Source organism: Aspergillus fumigatus, chromosome 6 (genome assembly GCF_000002655.1).
Source record: "Aspergillus fumigatus Af293 chromosome 6, whole genome shotgun sequence".
NCBI classification, from domain to species: Eukaryota; Fungi; Ascomycota; class Eurotiomycetes; order Eurotiales; family Aspergillaceae; genus Aspergillus; species Aspergillus fumigatus.
Window position 1 is genome coordinate 923,777 of NC_007199.1, and position 18,533 is coordinate 942,309.

The following is an 18,533-nucleotide window of genomic DNA, read 5'->3' on the forward strand; positions in this document are numbered from 1 at the left end:
CCTTAATCGGGCAGTTGGCCCTATCGCCGGCCGCCGGAAGAATGTCGGTCCGTCTACGCATCTATACTTGCACCGTTCCTGAATCGCAAGGTTTATATGATTCTGCAGCTGCAGAAAGTGAAACAGTCTGTTTCTCAATGGCATCGATAGTGAGCCAAAGATTGTTATTACCGCAACGTTGCCGGACGAGGCATTCGGTATGCGAGATTTGTCGGAGTTTCTCCAGCCGCGCCCCCTTGCTCGCCGGTCACAATCGATGGTCGCAGATAAAGCATGACAAGGCGAAGAATGACAAGGCAAAGAGCAGAGAGCGTCAAACAATCGCGAAGGAAATTAGCAGTGCTACGCAGAGTGCGTGCTTGACTCCGAGTTTGCCGAGGTCAGCGCATGCTTACTTTTTTTTTTGCAGTGTGGGGAGCCGATCCCAAGTTCAACCCCCGATTAACTCTTGCACTCTCTAATGCGAAACGTGCCGGTATACCGAAGACTGTGATTGAAGCAGCTATTGCCAGAGGCCAGGGAATAAGTGTAACCGGCGAGGCTCTGGAGTCGGTAACGATTGAAGCTATCCTACCCCATTCTGTTGCGGCGGTTATCGAATGCCAGACAGATCAAAAAGCTCGTGTATTACAAGACCTCCGGTATGCTATTAAGGACGCCGGTGGCACTGTTACTCCAACGACATATCTTTTCGAGAAGAAGGGCAGGATCATATTTGAGAAGAAGGACGGCGTGAATCCGGATGATTATCTAGACCAGGTCATCGAGGCGGGAGCCATTGATGTAGCGACGGATGATGAAGACCGGCTTGTGGTCTTTACAGAACCAACAGAAACGAAGAGTGTCGGCGAAACGCTCACAAAAGTGACGGGACTCGCTATAAAGGAACTTGACATAATCTGGGATCCGAACAAGGACACTATGGTGGAGTTGAACAAGGACGAGCAAGTCAGGGAAATTGAGGACATTCTGAGTACCCTTCGAGAGGATCCCAGCGTCCAAGATATTTATCTGAACACATCTACCCAATTTTGATGACCATCAGCACGGGGACTTGTCATATATATGGACCGCACGAGTCTCGCGAACCCCCTTGCAGCTGTAGACATAGAACTTACGCGATTAGAATTACTGTATCATACAAATATCACCCCTTGGATCGTCAGTCTGCGCCCTCTACCGCTCTTAAGTATATTCAAAGCAAGACAATAGTTACAGAATATCTGAAATCCCACCAAGGCTTCCAAGTGTTCTCAACGTTGGCCAATAGCGACATCAATCCTTACGTAAAGCTTTCATCGTACTGCGCATCAAGTTCCCAATCCCACGGCTTCCTGTGGCGTCTAGCCAGTCAAGCATACGCACCCTGTACTCCTGCCAAGTCAACTTGACACCACCGTCTTTCTCAAGTGCACTCAGTGCCTTCTGAGTCACGGGTTTTCTCAATCTAGGCTTGCCCTCCGTGATGTTGTTTTCTTCCTCTATGTCAGCGAAGCAACCGGCTGACATGTTGCACAGGGCTACATGGTAACTAAGAGAGAAAATGGAAGACAGGTTGAAGAAAAACGAAGCCTCGCGCTTTCTGTCTCGGGATGCCTCGTTCAATTCCCGAATGTATTGTGTGAGCGCACTCGTTGTAGCAGGTGGCAGCAGACAGCCAAGTGCGTTTGGATCATCGCCATTGAGCCCTCGATTTCGCCAAACCAGATTGCAGACGTCCATGACGTAGCCGTTGAACTGGCCCACCAATTCAGTCGGATACAGCGAATTTGTAGAGCCTGGTACTTGAAGAATTTCGGATGTCAGAGATGTTTCGAAGGACATTTTGTAGCTGGCAAGAACAGAGCTGATGATGGAGATGCTGGAGAGAATGGGTGTAAAAACGAGAGTGTAGACTGTCGGAGCTAGAGGAATAGTGAGACGGATCTGGCCATTCACGGGCGCATAAGAGAATAGGTTGGCTAAAACGCAGTAGAACTCGAGGACAGATAGGGCGGCCGGTTTGCGAGGTTCCTTATTGCCGGTATTGGACGCCACCGAAAGACTCTCTAGTATTGACAATGCCAGCAGTTCCGCATGAGTGATTAGGTGACCCAACGGTCTTGATTCTGCAGAGACTGAAGGTGAAGACCTCAGCTTCACACCCCATTGCCGAATAAGTGAAGAATAAAGGTCAAGAATGACTGTCATAGTGAATGGACCACTGCCCAGTATGGCAGCCTCCAAGGGAGTCAGGAAGTTGGCTCGTAAAATATCAAAGTCCTGGACGGGCAGGTACTCAAGAAGACTGAGAACCTCTTCTTTGTTATCACGGCCGTTCCAAGACGAAAGATATTGTCTGAGAAAAGACTGGACTGGCGCAGGAATATCCTGTAACAAACTGCCAGTCAACAGATGTACATCCATGGGGCCAAGATGGGCATACCTTTGTATAGCGCACATAATCCACGATGAGACTTAAGATGTAACCTAGAGATTCTGACGAGCCTCGTTCTTCGTCTTGAGCATGCTCCAACTGTTCGTCAAAAAAGCTGCTCAGCCAATCATCTAACCGGAGCCTTGCAGACTCCGGTTGAACCAAAAATAAATATTTCTGGGCTATGTTGTCTGCCATTGCGGATATTATCTGATTTGGAAGTTCAATGCGGTCGAGCTTTCCAATCAAGTGGTCGACGCTGCGCAGCTCTTCTAAAGAGGTACGGTTGGATGACACCCTCGATGTCTGGAGAACAGGAACGATCACTTCCATTTTCCCTCTCTTCGCCGCTCCACGATGAACTACTTGAAAACTTGATGATTGTGCCGCTTGTACTTGCTCCATATTTCTGTCTTGAAGAAGCTTTGCGTGACTAGTCCACTCGGGGTCGGGATGCTTGAAAACCAAGCCTCTCCGTCTCAAAGCCCCCAGGTCCCCCACAATGATGTCTGGATAATAATTTTTGAAGACGTTTAGCAAACCGATGAGCTCTTTTTCTTCCGCGCCTGCAGCATTGACCAGCTCCATAAGAGCTTGTATCCTAAATGGCTTGACGTGCTTCCGCCTTGTGATTATTGAAAGCAAATGGCATAACGGCTTGCGGAGACTGATCATATCAAGGTGATTGAACAGCACCGCATAAAGTTTAGCGAGGTGCGACCTGTCCTCGCAGAACTCGTAGACGAGGATGAGCCATCGCAGCAGGGAAGCCTGCGTAGCCGGACTCGGCTTGTTCTTGCTGGGACCGAGGCAACAGACGACCTGCGTGACAACCTTGGAAGAGATCCTGTCAATCGGATAGAGATTTTTGATCAAGGTAGTGATTGTCCCTTGATCAAGGAGATTTTTTCGTGTCAAAATGTGGATCAATCGCTCAAGTGCAGATGGGGCGATGCCGCTTTCATAAGCGTGCGAAGCGATTGTTTTGGCCAGTTGACCAGCATCAGTGTATCGCTTCTTCGAAGGCACATAAGCAACTGCAATCAAAAGTTAGCAGAAGAATTCACGGAAGTCGACTGAAGTACGATCAAAACAGGCAAACAGACCTGCTTCTAGATGCTCAAGCGCATCCTGCAGGCTACTTGGCCTGGGCTCTATGCCAGACGGGCCTGACGAGTTGTTAGCGACGGTCATCAGCTTGGGGGACCATTAACATACTACTTTGTTGATCGGACGACATCAATTGTAGAATTTCGCATGAAAATTTGATTCAATTCAAACACTGCCGCGTCCCCTTTCTCTGGTTGGCATTGGCAGTATTGCGCTCATTCACGTTTTGTTGTGGTTCCTCGCGTTCTGTCGGCGTCTCTTCGTGCTAATGCGATATCAAGCGAATGTCTTTGTACCGACATCAATCGACTTCTTGCCAACAAGTAAAAACAGGTGAATTTGAAAATCAATCTGGATCACTTGTAGGTCAATGCAACGGTTCGTGACTTTGTATCCTCAACCGTGCATTCCTATGGGTCGCGGGAATTGTGAGCTTAAACCGAATCTGGCGATCGACCATGTGGTTGGTAGTCTACTGTTCCCAATTTCAAGTCGGTTGTTGAAATCGAGAAACAAAAACCATGTCTCACTTGTTTGGCCTTATAAGTGAGCTGCGCTTCAGTAACGCGGATTCTATGGTTATTGGGTCTTAGAAATTGAAAGTTACCGTTGATGAAGGTTAAAACTCATGAAGATAAAAGTAGATTTTGCTGATGGCAAAATATATCTAAGTTTTCATTCAAGAGTTATGGTATATAGCTCCTCCGGCATCTCGCAGAAGGAAAAAAAAGACGTTTCGAGTCATTCTTACTTCCTCTTCCGTGCCGACTTCTCAGCATTGTCCCTTCCAGACGCTTCAGACACCGCCTCCAACTTCTTCTCGGATTCGGCTGCTGCCGGCTCCTCAGCCTCCTCATCGCTGTCGCCTCCCTGTCCAAATTCATTAACCCGCTTGTAATCAACTTTGTACTTATAGCTCTGGTAGAGCCAGATAAAGAAAATCACATCATCGCGGAGAGTGGCAAGACGGTGGAGCCATGGCATCTTGACGGTAAATGCGAACAGATCATCGATGAAAGTGTTGAGAAATTTGTATGTCAAGGCCTTGCCAGGCATATGAGCAACAGACTGTTGACGATATTAGCTTCGCTACAGGGGCTTGAATTGAGGGGCACCAACCTTCAGACGGTAGTTGATATAGAGACTGGGGACCATCATCAAAAAGCCATATGCGTAAACGCTGCCGACAAGCGTTTCAATAATGTAGGAATACCACGATTTGTGCGTGTTGTAGATCAAGCTGTAAGCTGCATATGCACCAAGGAGAGGCACAGCAATGATATAGAGCCAACGGAATGCAATTTCATCATACTCCTTGGTCTTCTTCTCAGTTTCCGAAAGCTTGTGCTTATCCTCGAATACCACAACGTAAGGGAGGAAAGAGTAGAAAGACCCGGCTGGCGGTGCACGAAGACGCACATTCACTGTCTTGGTGATCTTCCACGCCTCCAGTAAGATACCGAAGCCTTGGCTGGCAAGGATCATCCAGGAAGTGTTTTCACTGTTATCCATCAAGTAGAGGAAGATGACCGTTTGCATGAACACGTTAGCCAAAATAGTGCGGACTGAGGTCCCAACAACGTCCTTCTTCTTGCGCCAGTGAGACTAGATAGCTATTAGATCGACTGCATACTGTGGTCAAGTGAAAGGAGCAACCTACAATGTCGTTCTTAAATGCCAAAGTTTCAAAGATCATGTGCAGAATCGTAACTACGCCAGTTGTACCAAGCAACCAAATGTTCGTGTCAAGGAGGATTTCCTTGACCATCTCAAACTCAGAGCCATCGCCGCCTCCAGGCACGGAACCTCCAAATGCGGCCTGCCGGGCGTTAGCCTTTGCATTCTCGTCCACACTTGCCATCATGCTGAATTTCCAGTTGGACAGATTGTTCAGAGTGATCCGCAAAGGCATCGTCTTCACTGTGGAATTGAGCTCGGTCATATGGCTTCGGAGTTGCCAAAATGTATTCAAGAACACAATAGGGTAGTACCACCCATTCTGACCAGAGGCATCTCTTGCGCCCGTGGCCTCGAGTTGCATGTGATGCCGAATAGCAGGGTGTACTTGGCGGTATTTCTGAACTCCAGAATCAGGAATCAGCGATACCGTGAAGTTGGGGTGGTAGTATGAAGCAATAGAGACATCCGGAATACTGTTGTCTTCTTCCTCCTCTTCGGTATCGTCCGAGCTGGCAAGTAAGTTCTTGAGCTTCTTGACCTTTTTCTTGGGAAGATAATGGTTGAGTGGGCGGAAGAAGTGCACAGCACTATCTGTGCTATAATCCTTAGCCGTTGGGTCGAGTTGGTGTCCGGTCAGCGCAACATAGAAATGCGCCCAAAGCGTTCCATTTTGCTGGACTTCCTTGGGAATCTCGATGGTAGTCGCGATTTCCCTGGTGTCACTGTAATTCCCGATCGTGAAGTTCTTTTCACTCAATACAAGAGAATCAGATGGCAGTGAGCTGAGAGAAGGGAGGACAATGGAAGGTGAGACATAGATGCTGATATCAACGGCGCTGTTAGGGGGCCAGATTGGAGCAACGGTGTCGGGGATAGGACTGTAGTCGGCGATTTCGCTGCGAGGCGGACGAGCTTGGAAGGAGGTCAATTCGCCAGGCTTCACTCCAGATCCAGCATTTTGTGATTTATTTCCGAAAAATTGAGAGATCAGAAACTGTGTCAACATGAAAACGGCGAGACCCTGAAGAGCACCCTTCAGGCCGGACTAGAAGGACACGAGTGCATGTTAGCTTATCAAGTCTTGCGGGCACTGGTACAAATGAATACGTACGCCGCCAGACTCCTGCTCTTCCCTGCGCTGTCTCTGCTCTGGCATCGTGCTCTGCTGACTAGCGATTGACGATGACAAAAAAGAGTAATAGTCTCAAAAAGGAGGGAGGGGGAAAGAAAAGGTAGTGCAATACAACGGACAGCCGACGGTCGAGAACCAACCGAGCTCGGTCCACCTTGGCGGGCCTTAGGCCGTACGGAGTACGGAGTATTACTAGTAGCGTTCTCGCTCGGCGGAGTCGATGATCAATGATGTCGCCTCCGAACTCCTTAGCCTCTATTGCTTGTACTGTGGTAAAAATTCCCCGCCAATCTACACTGGTAGCATTCTTATCCAATCGCGGCTTCTAGGACCATCCGTCCGCGATGGGTTTGTCTGGCGCGTGAACTATCGGCTGCGACCTAATGACTGACAATCCACCCCCTCCCGATTATTCCCGCCCCCAGTTTCCTGCCCATAGCGAACCGCGAGTATGGCTTATCACTGCAGGAGACTCGCCCATTGGGATATCGGTCACCCGCCAGGTTCTTAAGCACGGAGACTATGCGTTAGTCGGACTGGCGCATACGTACTTGGACCTGGACGAATGCCGTCGCGAGGCGTTCGGGGAGTTCCTGGCTGAAGTTGAGAGTCACCGCGGCGAAGGATGGGTGGAACGTTTCAAGACAGTCCCTTTGGATATCAGGTGCGGGTGTTTTTGGCTCTGAATTTACTGAACAGGGCTCACGTTCGACATGTAGAATGATAGGGCAATGTCAAGCCTTGGTCGCCGAGGCAGTCGCAGCATTCGGCAAGGTAGACATCCTACTCTGCTGTACTAGCCAGAGTAAGAAATCTATTCTACGGTCTCCCGAGTTCTAATTTAGGTGCTGACACGCCAGAAGCCCTTGTCGGCGCAGTAGAGGAGCTTGCAGCTTCTCAGCAAACCTTGAACCTGGTCAAGGATCAGTTTGAAACCAATTACTTCGGTCCTCTGAACATCATCAAAGCAACGCTGCCTCACATGAGGAAGCAGAAATCCGGTCATATCATGATTCTTTCTAGCATTAGTATGATAAGCCTTGGCCCCTACTACTCCAATGCGACTCTAACCTGGAGTAGCTGCCCACATCGGTACACCGGGCCTTGGGATGTACTCCGCCGCTGGTTGGGCCCTGGAGGGATTTTGCGATGTAAGTTGTTGACAGAATTCACGTGCCTAATATTTCAGCTAAGAAGTCACATTATTTAGAGCCTTGCATACGAAATCGCCCCATTCAACGTGAAGCTCACAATCTTCCAATGCAGCATCGAAATTGGTATCCTGACAAACTTGGTCACCAGTGTGCCTCCCATAGTTCCAGCGTACTCTCCTGCTGTCAATCATGCCCCTTTGTTCCGTGGTATATTGAACAGACTGGTTACTCGCCTGCCCCACCAACAGACTCAGGGCACGGAGAACGGTCCCCAAAACTCAAATCGAGTCAGCTCTGCTGAAGAAGGGCCCTTTTCCGCCCCCAGAGTCTTCTCCATGTATCCACCACTAAGTTCCGCGCATATGGAAGTTCTGGTTGAAGAGACTGTGTATGCTATCACAGCCATCGGTGGTCATGAAAACCCACCTTCACGTCACATAGTGGGACAAGAAGGTGTTGCAAGCGTCAAAGAAAAGCTCAAAACCGTCAGCGAAGAAATGGAGGATTTCATCCAAGCAAGCTTCGCCGTCGATTATGCTGCTGATGGTGGCCCTAGTCCGTCCAAGGAAGATAATATGGCCCTGGGGGCAAACCACAATGAAAAAGTTTAACGCTGAATCGCACGCTCTCTCAATTCTTGCTAAAGCGCTCTCTCCGAGACTCCTACTGCTATTCCGTTCAGTAAAAGTAGCTCTCAAGGGCACCACGTACGATTGAAGAGAACGCCTGGCTGAAGACGATTTGAGAAAATGGCCGTCAATGCTTGCGTTAACTCGTAGCCAGCACACAAATCTCTACCAGTCACATTTAAGAGAAAATTTTACTTCCCTCTAAGGTACCAAGCCTGTCTGACTTCCCATAAACTTCCCATGTCCTGGTTGTTTCGGTAAGATCGAAATTCCTTCCAAGCATTCCCGTTGGGAACGTCCTTAATACGCCCATCGACTTCCAAGATTTTCAGAGCGAGGGCAGTTGGACCCCCAATATTCTCTAGAATGATTTCCGAGGTCTGATAGGAATCACTGGCCAAATTGGTTGAGGATGACCCCTCGTCCATGGCTACACCAGACGTGACATTATCTTGAAGGACCTCAGTTGCTGCTGCGGCAACGCTTTCTCCTTCTTTGTTATTAGTTGTCGAGATAGTGTCGAGTATCCTTGTAGGAATTAATGAATCTGCCTCTGCTCGAGGACTGGTGACCTCCACCGCCACGCTTCTGGAATTGGCTACAAGGACAACGTCGTCATCTGGCTCACGGTCCTGCGAATCCTCCTCAGAAGATATAGGTTCCTGTTGACGTTTTTTGCGACTAGCGAGCTCGACTTCAGATTTCCGCTTTCTGGAGGATCTGGACTTTCTTGTGTTATCGGTGTCGCCCTGTGCTTCTTCGTTCTTCTTTGCAGCTCCGTTCGTGGGGATCACGGTTTTGGAAAACCCGTCGTCCTTGTCCTGAGAACTTGCCGTAGAACGCTGCTGAACTGGAGCTTGAACGGCAGGCAGGAAGACACGTTGGCCTGAAGGTATCGCAAAAGTCATTCGCTTTCCGTTAATTTTCAGAATCTAGCCCCAGAATCGTTTAGCTCACGGGGTATTTGGCGGACGAGAGATGAGGGCCTGCAGTTACCTTTGCTTCCTTTTCTACTAAGATCTTATTTCGCCCTTTGCCAGCAAAGGTTCGCGAATACTTCCAGACATCGCCTTCGCGCACAACTCCATGCTCAATGAGCGTAGTCAACTTCACTTGGGAACTCTGTCCAGCAGCCAAAGTTTTGTCCATTCTCTGCTTTTGGCCCCAAAACTCTTCGAATTCCTCCTCCTTAAATCGGTCAAATTTCCCCTGTTCCCTCTCGCGCACAGCCTCATGAGCTTGGCGTTGCCATTCAGGGTCATAACGGCCATTTTGGAGGTCTAGTTGAAACAGTCGAATACTATCTCGCCAGAAATTTGAATAGCGTAGGAAAGATTCAGGTAAAGGGGGTATCTTCGCTTCCGGATCATCGGACGTGGACTCGCGGTTCGGGTGTAAACTCTCAGGAAGAAGACTCAGTATCTCCTCTTTCTCGCTTTCTTCCAGGCAGTTCCATGCCTCCGGCCGCGCGAGCAGTTTCTAGATCAGAACATCATTAATTAGCTTTCCAGTCACGTTCTCTGACAGCGCACTTGATAATCTGGAGCGCGACGTACTACAAGGTCTATATCAATCAGTTGTGAAGTGGTACTGGTCATCAACGTTTCCTCCTCCCACGGATCCTTTGCCGTTCGTCGGGGTTTCCGCTTCGGTTTGGTGTTTGTAGACATTGTGGAGCCGGACGCGCCAGCGTCTTCGAAGTCTGCTACATCAGCAGAGCTCGTCGAGCGGGTTCTGAATCATCGCTGTCAGAGATATGCACTTAGGAGACACGCAACAGACATGGGCCGCGGAGGGAAGCATATACCACAGCTTTGGCAGCCTGTGTGTACTAGATGGCATGGCTCACTTACGTCTTTGGTTGTTTCCGCGTACTGCCGGTCTCGACCGCCTTGCGCTTGCGGGCCATTGTTGAGGACAACACCAAGGGATCACGGAGTTAATGTGTTCCTCCAGCTGTCTTCTGGAGGTCTGCGCACACTTTAGACGGTGGATAAGGTTGCAGTTGCTCTCATAATGGTCAAATCAACTCAGATTGCCAGGCTGGATGGTAAGATACAGCACACTGTAGAGTTGAAAAGGGAGCAGTCACTGACGTTGAAGAGGAAGGCCTGATGCTAGCAGCGTCGGTGGATGATGAACAAGTGAGTTGACGACCATTCACTGAATCTTCATAAGAGAAGCCGACTGAGTCTTTATCAGGCAGAAACGGAGCTTTCCGAGATTAAGTCTCAGGCCAAAATGATATTTCGCCGGATGAGCCGCAATTCTGCACCACAAGCCAGTATTGAATCTGGCCAATATAATTTACAGTACGCACGGTCTTCAGATGCAGAACCCATAGAAACTTACTTAATCCGAATTTAGCTACCTCATCAAAGACGACATCTGTTTTTTGTGTATTTGCGATCGCTCATACCCCCGGAAACTCGCCTTCACCTATCTTGAGGATCTAGCAACGGAATTCACCACCACTTACTCCCCGTCACAGTATCATTCTCCGACTCTGCGACCATATGCTTTCGTGGAGTTCGACACTTTCATTCAGCGTACCAAGAAGATTTACCAAGATAGCCGCGCATCGCAGAACCTCGACCGGTTAAATGACGAGCTTCGTGATGTGACCAAGGTAATGACCAAGAATATCGAGGACCTTTTGTATAGAGGTGATAGTTTAGAACGCATGGGCGAGCTATCGGGGCGTCTGCGGGAGGACAGTAAGAGGTATAAGAAAGCCGCAGTTCGCATCAACTGGGAGCTGTTGATCAAGCAGGTGAGTTGTCTCCACACCAGGGAGATCCGAGAAATACCCTTCTAACTTATCATAGTATGGGCCATTTGCGGGTGTTGGCTTCCTCCTGCTCTTCCTAATCTGGCTTCGGTTCTTCTGATCCCTTTCCTCCTCCGAGCGCTTAGGGTGCTTGACCCCCCTTTCTTCAATGTATCTTAATGTTTCCTCATGGATGCAGGACATCCTGCCACTCATACTTGGCCTCCTCGGCTTGAGAAACTCATAAGCCCAAGCCAAAGCCTCCCACTTGTTATTGCAAGACGCAGAGAAGCAAGTAACTCGCTATTGACGGCAACCAGAAGTGAGTTCGCATGAAGTATGATATGAAGACATGTAGACTGTTTGCGAAGGCGGTGTGGCCAGCTGGATCAAAGGCTATAGTTCGTCCTCTTCTTCGTCAAAATCATCCTCTTCACCTATATCATAGAGAATGCGTCCACCCTCTCCAGGGCCGTCACCTTGCTGCGCATCAAAGTAAGGCAACACGACTCCTTCTCTCTCCCTTCGTTGGCGTTCAGTGAGACGTAACTCAAAAGTCGACTCTGGTTCGCTGCTCCCCATTCCAACGTCTGGCTCCACAGGTGGACGATACAGCGGGTGATCGTCAAGTAGAATTACAATTTCCTTTGCGTAATTGGACGGATAACGCGCAGCTGGTGGTAGTACATACCACTCCAGAACGCCGCGTCCACTCTTACGCCGATGCTCCATTTCTAACACAACCCCTTCCGCAGAATCTTTTCCTGTTGGTTTGTCCAATCGGCCGAGCAGGACTCCATCCAGCTCTTCTTCGAGTCCAAAGACAGGCGCTGCCAGACTGCGATCACGGGCAGCTTTCTGGGCAAGTATGTGTGAGAAAGAGTGCAGCTTGATGACGGTCGTTGCGAGATAGCTTAGCACAGAAAACGAAGATGGAGAGTAGGGGGTTGCACATAATTGGTTCGGGACGTCCTGGTGGAAGGTCACGATAAGTGAGGTCTCAGCTTTGGTAGGAGATGACCCGGGAGGTGCAATGAACGAGCCCAGAAAAGTTGGCAAATGAAACTGCGAATCGGTCTTTTTAGAGCGCAAGAGTGGATTGATAGAATCAATGAGAATTAATCGACCTATAACCAGGGGCAAAGACGTAAGCATGACTGTGAAGAAATCGGTTCAAATATTTCACTCACGGCGCGAGGGAACGTTAGCAACAGGCTGGTAAGCAGCGCCTACTTCCTTGACAATTTCCGAAGGACGCTTCTTTCGAGCCGAGATAAATGCATCAACACCTTCGAAAGGCCTCAATGTCTCGAAAGCCACCAGCGTAACGTGAACTTTTGAAAGCTTCCCAGGGGTCGTTAGCACAATGAATTAGCTGGATAATAGACGATGCTATTAATAGCAATAACCAGAGCTGGCATGCATGATCAAGATGCAGTTTCAGTTTCTTGCTCAAGGGTTAAACTACTCACCTTTGCACGTCGAATATACTCGTGAATCAACGGTGTGGCAGGTTGTTCCAGAGAGTCCAACAACAATGTAAGTGGGGAAGCTGTGTCTCTGAGGCTCAGAAGTTTCGAGATTAGAAGTAGATTATGCGTCTGCCGATGAGATATATTGGGAGGAGCCATATTGTAGGCTACGAATGTCGGGCGTGCCCTTGTCGATGATGAAAAGTTTCACAGTGCGGGGTTTGTTTCGAGCGACCGGAGAAATTATTGAATCATTGACGCCAGAATATTCTTGGGCAGTTCTTTTGCGACTACTACTTTTCACAGTTAGACTGAGGCTCAGCGGGACGGGCCGTTAGACTGCAGATATCTGGACACCTGACTGCCTGAGGCACTAAAGGTTATCAGTCAATAGTCCTTCATCTAACTTGACTATCGCGAGGGGTAAGGTATCCTTGTGGTTAGATACGATGTAGGAGAATGGCAGTTTCTTAGCCTTTTAATTTCGAGGTTGCCGATTAAGAACTTGAATTTCTGAAAGCTACTTTTTGATACTTCGTTAGATTCGGGGGAGGCTACTCAGGCTACCTATCTACTCTGTACAGGTACGGCTTTCTTATCCATCAGTCTCTCTATTCAGTCTGACGTGCTCCTAGGCTTTTGTCCTCATCAGCCAAGCAGTACTTGGTACATTGCACAGATATGTGAGAATTTAAGTATTAGTTGATGTACATGGGCCTTCGATGTCACTCTGGGCTTCCGCCGAGTACTATCAACCTAATAGAGGACATTGCTTCGCTCCTAGACAAACCAGGACGGGCTATTCTTAGCCGATGAAAATGTGTCTTAGCGCTGGAGTTTCGAACTCAGCTCTGGTTTGACCGTTTGAGTATCCACCAAACGATTGAAGCCCACCGTATCCAGTTATATGTCGTTGTTGTTTTCCTGCAGTGTCTGGTTTGTAACCGATGACATATGAAATATTAGGGTCACCAGTTTGACAATCCCATGAATATGCTATTTTTGGGAAAGCGGTCAATATATCGGAAATAGAACTGCAAAAACAATCTATTGCTCATAAAACCGGACAAAATCAGCAGCGTAGGCGAACACTGGCAAATTCCGTGCTGGAAGACAGTGACCCCTTCGGTACCCCTATCCTCATTTCCTTTACCGTAGGGTGGTATTGTAAGATAATGAGAAAGTGGATGTGATTGAAGGTTATAGAAAGATTGCTGAAAGTCGACGGCTTGAATTGGCTTAGTGGCGCATCGGGTAGAAATCGGCAACCGTATTAACTTCACGTTCTCCGTCTCAACTGCACCAAAGGTTGTTTCAGCAAAAGAACACGGCAAACCCCGTTTTTCGATGATTTGAGCTTTTTTAGACAAGCCACGAGTCTCTCGTCGTTCCTATAATAACATCCTCAGCAGTCGCTTAATATCGCCTTGAGCGTCGAAAGAAGCACGCCTCCCTTATCGACCATTACGATCACGATCTCCGCATCAGCGTAGAATCAAAAAATGGCAGAGCCCCCCGCGAAAAGAGCAAAACGGGTCGATAGCTCGACAATGTGGGACTTAGACGAACGAAAAACGCGTTCTCCTGAGCCGGACTCAGATATTGGCCGAAGCCCTCGGCGTGACGCACCTCAGAAGGACGATCGGCGGCGTGAGGGGCCCCGTGATGATAGAAGATATCGTTCCCGGTCAAGAGATCGAGCTGAAAGGCGTAGAGAAAGGAGCAGGTCTCGCGATCGGCGTGACCGGGACCGGGACCGCGATCGCGATAGGACAGATCGGGATAGAGACGGTCGGGGAGCAAGAGACAGAGATACAAGCGCGACCAGAGAAAGACATTATGACAGACGAGGTATGCCGTATCCTACTGATGAAATTGATTTACTTATACCTAATGCTCTTCAAGGATATCGAGACAGATACCGCTCCCGCTCCCGCTCACCTATTCGGAATGGGAATAGGAACAGGACTAGAACTCCACCACCTCGAGGGCCGAAGGGAGATCGCAGAGACGATCGCAAAGACAACCGTCCGTATGCAAATGGCGTCCCACATTCATCGTTACGACGAGACAAGGACGAGATGGAGTTGGACCCCGCAGTACCGATTGAAGAAGATGAAATGGAGGCGCTGATGCGCAAGACCGTGGGCTTTACAAGGTTCAGGAGCACAAAGAATACCAAAGTGCCTGGAAACAACATCTACGGTGTGCGGAAAGAGAAGAAGACTGTGTACAGACAGTACATGAACCGTGTAGGCGGATTTAACAGGCCCCTCAGTCCTTAATGCAAAGCAACACTGCAGCTCTCTGAGGCAACAATTGCTAAGAACCTTTTATTTCCGCTACTTATTCTCCCCATCTTCTTCACTTGAGAGGTTTCTTTAGTTCTCTTTGTCATCCATTGTGCGCATTTACCGGAGTAGGTTCTGTTATGGCGTGGTCTTTTGTGTGTCTTAAATCTGGGCGGGATATGTGGAGTGTTCATATTGATTCAAACCAGATCCGAGCTAGCAGCTAGGTCATGCTTATCAAATCCTCAGTACAATACCAATAGCTTTCTGGCGATGAGAGCAAATAATTATTATTCTTCCTATCGGCTTTCAAGCCAAGGTTCTTTTCAAATTGACCAACCATAATTACTGCACTAATGCACAGGCAAACAACCACTTCGAGACTCTCATAAAAGAGAGCATTGGTCGGCGAGGAGACAGACAAACGCTAGGTATTTGAAACCCTTAGAGTTAAGCAGGTGCAGAAATAATTACCATAGATGGAAACCTAGTTGCATTTTGTATTCGTGTCATGTTTGACCAATGTCATCTGAACTATACCTAAGGAATGATGACAGAAGTTATCAGAAGGTATGCGATGTTGTTTTGTACATTCATGAATAGGTGGAGGGTTTTTGTGTGTATGTCAGATGGCCTCTTTACAGAATGAATTGGCTTATGAAAGGAATGATGCAGAATGTCGTCCCTATGCAAATGTGCAGATTGAATGGGGTATCAGTAATCCTCAAACAATGAGCACGTCGTCTTGGTCTGTTTCGTCCTCTTCCTCGGATACAAACTTCGTCTTCCAATCGTACCAGAACTCGTAGCTCATTACGGTATGATCATCGTACATCAACAGCAGCCGATATCGACGCGAGGGATTCCAGCCTCGCCAACGCTCCTCTGGCTGATAGGCCCGGGTCGCTCTAGCGTGACACTCAGGCAGTGTGGATGGGTATTGTTGATCACGCTCTGTGGGAGATTGTCTCAGCCCGGGCCCTGAAGGAAATGTGGGAGCGTATATCTTTCTCGAGTCTCCCTTGATATTGGAGGATGGGGTGAAGGTTTTGCTCCTGTCGTGATTCACATCTGTAAATTGGAAGTGCAATTCTTTGCCGTCCCCCACCTCGCGAGGGATGTAGGGCACATCTGGAGGCATCTCAAACCCCTGAATGGGGCTGACGCTCATGCCTAACAGTGGCACTAATGGACGCTCGCCAAACCTTTCCTGACTGTCAAATGGGACTATCCAATCGATTCTAAACGACAACCCGGTTTCTTCTGATTGCGTCAGAGCTATCACAGCCGCACGGCCTTTCTGGGATGCAGCGACAACTATGCCGTGCTCGGGAATGCATTTGACCATATTAAATCGATCGCACGCCCGTATGGAGACTATAGGTCTGGTAAAAGCCTGTCGGAGCGGTGATCCACATACGACACTGGGTTGTGGCGCTAGAGGGTGAGGAAGCAGGCGAATGTCTGTCTGTGAAAAATGAAGGATGGGAAAATAAAACCGAAATAGAGCTAGAGTTGGTAGCCGCGTTTGTCAGTAAGCCACTGTTAAGTGAACTGCAGAGGACAACCTGAGCTACATACCATCGGAACCCGAGTATGCAGGTAGTCCGGTGTCGGAAATTGCATCACTGTCGGAGGAACGAGCCTCGGCGTCGTCCATCTCCTCATCAGTATCGTCGCTCTCTCCTTCCTGATTGTCCTCATCAATATCTGAGTAATCTAGATTGTCGTCCAGATATTCTTCGGCACCCGGGATGTCTCCTCCTAAGGCTTCTAGCAGTGCAAACTGAAGAAATTCCGCAGTCGTCAAGGGTCCTTGACCACGATGACGCCGGAAATTGACGTTTGCGTTGTGGAACCTATTTGTGTTCCCATTGTCGCCAGATCCGACAGCATCAGCATCCTGGTTCGAAGCTCTCTGGCTTGGGTCCGAATTCATATCCGACTCATTACCTTCGTCCTCAGCAGCCGAACCATCTGCAGCATGATGATCAAAGCTGTCGGCTGCCTCTGACGGAAGATTGCCTTCACCAGCAGGCTCCGAGTCTGATGAGCTGCTGCGGTTCTGGGGAAGACCTTTGGGCCTTGTCGAATAGGCCTGTGTATGACTGTCATTACTGATGCGACAGTCCGCTCCAAAGATGTCAGGCAAAACTGAATGATCAGGCTCAGACCTGACTGCGGGAGGAAAGTAGTTGTAAAGATGTGAAGTATCTGGTATACGATTGCTCAATCTCGTAATGTCGAGGACGACCTGGCCGCGCTTCTTGCGACGCAAAGGCTGGCCGCCAAAGGCCTCTTCTGGGGTCTTGATTGGCTGAAAGGTGCGTGGATCAAGGGCAAGGACAGCCCAGCCTCTTTCAGCGCTGTTTAAATTAGCATAAGTTGTCATTCGATACTAAGGATATCTGCTGTCTTACTCATTACGCAAAGTCTCGGGAAACGACCTGATGGTAGATCCATTGAAGTGATAGACGTTGAATGGGCCCAGGCTTTCCCAGATTTTCCACACAAGTAGCTTGTTGTCGATGTCGGTACTGACCATCCATGTTCCATTGGGGTCAAGATCGCAGTTATAGAACCCGACAGACGGGATGTTTGAAAAGTGCCCAGTGTAGGTGAGCTTGATGTTTCTTGTCCGGTGCTTGTCCGGCATGAGTCGTTGCAATTGCGCAAATTGCTCATTACTCCTGATGTCCAACCAGGTTTGATCGTAATCCATGAAATCGGGTTCATTCTCCAGCTCATCGCTACCATCTTTAGATGTAGGATTTACCAGCGCAAAGGCGAATACAGTGATGAGACCTGTGTTTGCGCTTACAGCGATAAGCCGCGCAAATTTATGTATAGCCAAGCCCCAGGCGCTAGCCTGCACATACTCAACGAAGAATGGGTCCACCTGGGAACCGTCAAGCGGGCGTTTGTCGTTTCCCTCGGTTTCTGCGACGCGCTTCAGCGCCGAGAAAATTGCCTCGATTCGGTAACCACAGACATTACCAGAGTCAGTGACTAGTAGCAACACTTCCTCGCGACCGAGATCATCTACGAGAAGGTTGTTAATGGCATGAGGAAAGCTTGGCGATATATAGCCACTGCTATGGGGTTCTTTCATAACAGGAGTGATGATCATTTCAGGCTGGCAGCCAAGCGTCTGAAATGAGCCAGCAGGCTCCCAGACATAGATTTGATGGCTGTAGGCCACGAACAGTAAGTTACGACGCTGAGAAAGTGCAGCCTAGAGATATATCAGCATAAGATTCCTGCTCGTGCTCAAAATGAATTCAACTGACCAGATTGTTCCGCCAAGTTGCGGTCTGGGGAGGTATAGAGTCCGACCTGTGACAGTCAGTGTCAGAGACTCTGGAGATAGAGCAGAGCTTGGACATACATAGGAAACTAAGAAACGTAGTCAGCCAGTATCAATCCAGGAGCAACTGCGCTACACACCCTGTCTGATCCCTTTTCGACATTCAGTGGTCGGACATGTAGGCCGTCTCTTGGGCGAAACCTCGGCCCCGAAGGTTCTCCATCAGGGCTGGTGCGAGACGCCATATTTGGCAAATTACAGTGATTCACTGACAGGAGAGTGTCAGGAGAAGCCTTTCGCAATTCTACCGAGCTATTGAAAGACACGGAAACAAAGTTGACGACTCGAGACGGTGAGAAGCGGAGGAGAGATGATAGTATTATCAAACTATTAATATGAGGGGTATATGTACCAAACTGGAAACAACATCACCGAACCGCCCGGTTATATCGCACTAATACATCAAATATATGGATTCGAGGCATGTCTTGATTGTAGAAAGGAACATCGTCCAAAGCCGGCGTATGGAATGGACTGGGTGGTTAGACGATATACCTCGTCCTCTTGGTAAG

The 18,533-nt window shown here is 48.8% G+C and overlaps 9 protein-coding genes across 9 annotated transcripts; 4 read left to right on the forward strand and 5 right to left on the reverse strand.

The window, feature by feature from the left end:
* Positions 1-110: 110 nt before the first annotated feature.
* AFUA_6G04090 (post-initiation translation factor DPC29) lies at positions 111-1,035 on the forward strand (the record flags this gene model as incomplete). Its single annotated transcript, XM_742575.3, has 2 exons — positions 111-351; positions 410-1,035. Exons 1-2 carry the CDS (start codon positions 138-140, stop codon positions 1,033-1,035), a joined length of 840 nt encoding a protein of 279 aa, XP_747668.2. The 5' UTR covers positions 111-137.
* A 240-nt stretch (positions 1,036-1,275) lies between these two features.
* On the reverse strand, positions 1,276-3,939 carry AFUA_6G04100 (Mis6 domain protein; the record flags this gene model as incomplete). Its single annotated transcript, XM_742574.3, has 4 exons — positions 3,635-3,939; positions 3,523-3,585; positions 2,426-3,453; positions 1,276-2,370 (listed from the first exon to the last, which is right to left on the reverse strand). Exons 1-4 carry the CDS (start codon positions 3,654-3,656, stop codon positions 1,276-1,278), a joined length of 2,208 nt encoding a protein of 735 aa, XP_747667.2. The 5' UTR covers positions 3,657-3,939.
* A 214-nt stretch (positions 3,940-4,153) lies between these two features.
* On the reverse strand, positions 4,154-6,508 carry AFUA_6G04110 (CLPTM1 family protein). The gene is made up of 4 exons (XM_742573.2): positions 6,318-6,508; positions 5,187-6,251; positions 4,646-5,131; positions 4,154-4,594 (listed from the first exon to the last, which is right to left on the reverse strand). The coding sequence occupies exons 1-4, from the start codon at positions 6,360-6,362 to the stop codon at positions 4,274-4,276; spliced, it is 1,917 nt and encodes a 638-aa protein (XP_747666.1). The 5' UTR covers positions 6,363-6,508; the 3' UTR covers positions 4,154-4,273.
* A 213-nt stretch (positions 6,509-6,721) lies between these two features.
* On the forward strand, positions 6,722-7,793 carry AFUA_6G04120 (short chain dehydrogenase/reductase family protein; the record flags this gene model as incomplete). The annotated part of the gene is made up of 5 exons (XM_742571.1): positions 6,722-7,002; positions 7,058-7,143; positions 7,202-7,366; positions 7,419-7,493; positions 7,549-7,793. The coding sequence occupies 5 exons, from the start codon at positions 6,722-6,724 to the stop codon at positions 7,791-7,793; spliced, it is 852 nt and encodes a 283-aa protein (XP_747664.1).
* Positions 7,794-8,312: 519 nt separating this feature from the next.
* Positions 8,313-10,030, reverse strand: AFUA_6G04140 (uncharacterized protein; the record flags this gene model as incomplete). The annotated part of the gene is made up of 4 exons (XM_077804967.1): positions 8,313-9,053; positions 9,118-9,600; positions 9,678-9,855; positions 9,975-10,030. The coding sequence occupies 4 exons, from the start codon at positions 10,028-10,030 to the stop codon at positions 8,313-8,315; spliced, it is 1,458 nt and encodes a 485-aa protein (XP_077661103.1).
* A 24-nt stretch (positions 10,031-10,054) lies between these two features.
* AFUA_6G04150 (SNAP receptor SEC22) lies at positions 10,055-11,012 on the forward strand (the record flags this gene model as incomplete). The annotated part of the gene is made up of 5 exons (XM_742569.2): positions 10,055-10,171; positions 10,231-10,265; positions 10,324-10,433; positions 10,489-10,894; positions 10,950-11,012. Exons 1-5 carry the CDS (start codon positions 10,138-10,140, stop codon positions 11,010-11,012), a joined length of 648 nt encoding a protein of 215 aa, XP_747662.1. The 5' UTR covers positions 10,055-10,137.
* A 275-nt stretch (positions 11,013-11,287) lies between these two features.
* Positions 11,288-12,522, reverse strand: AFUA_6G04170 (Elongator subunit IKI1; the record flags this gene model as incomplete). Its single annotated transcript, XM_742568.1, has 3 exons — positions 11,288-12,018; positions 12,082-12,235; positions 12,364-12,522. 3 exons carry the CDS (start codon positions 12,520-12,522, stop codon positions 11,288-11,290), a joined length of 1,044 nt encoding a protein of 347 aa, XP_747661.1.
* A 1,135-nt stretch (positions 12,523-13,657) lies between these two features.
* On the forward strand, positions 13,658-15,027 carry AFUA_6G04180 (SNUT3/LISCH7 family protein). Its single transcript, XM_077804968.1, has 2 exons — positions 13,658-14,214; positions 14,269-15,027. The coding sequence occupies exons 1-2, from the start codon at positions 13,866-13,868 to the stop codon at positions 14,646-14,648; spliced, it is 729 nt and encodes a 242-aa protein (XP_077661104.1). The 5' UTR covers positions 13,658-13,865; the 3' UTR covers positions 14,649-15,027.
* Positions 15,028-15,061: 34 nt separating this feature from the next.
* AFUA_6G04190 (uncharacterized protein) lies at positions 15,062-18,496 on the reverse strand. Its single transcript, XM_742566.2, has 6 exons — positions 18,102-18,496; positions 18,043-18,050; positions 17,945-17,990; positions 17,075-17,889; positions 16,236-17,020; positions 15,062-16,163 (listed from the first exon to the last, which is right to left on the reverse strand). Exons 1-6 carry the CDS (start codon positions 18,204-18,206, stop codon positions 15,379-15,381), a joined length of 2,544 nt encoding a protein of 847 aa, XP_747659.1. The 5' UTR covers positions 18,207-18,496; the 3' UTR covers positions 15,062-15,378.
* Between the last annotated feature and the right edge of the window lie 37 nt (positions 18,497-18,533).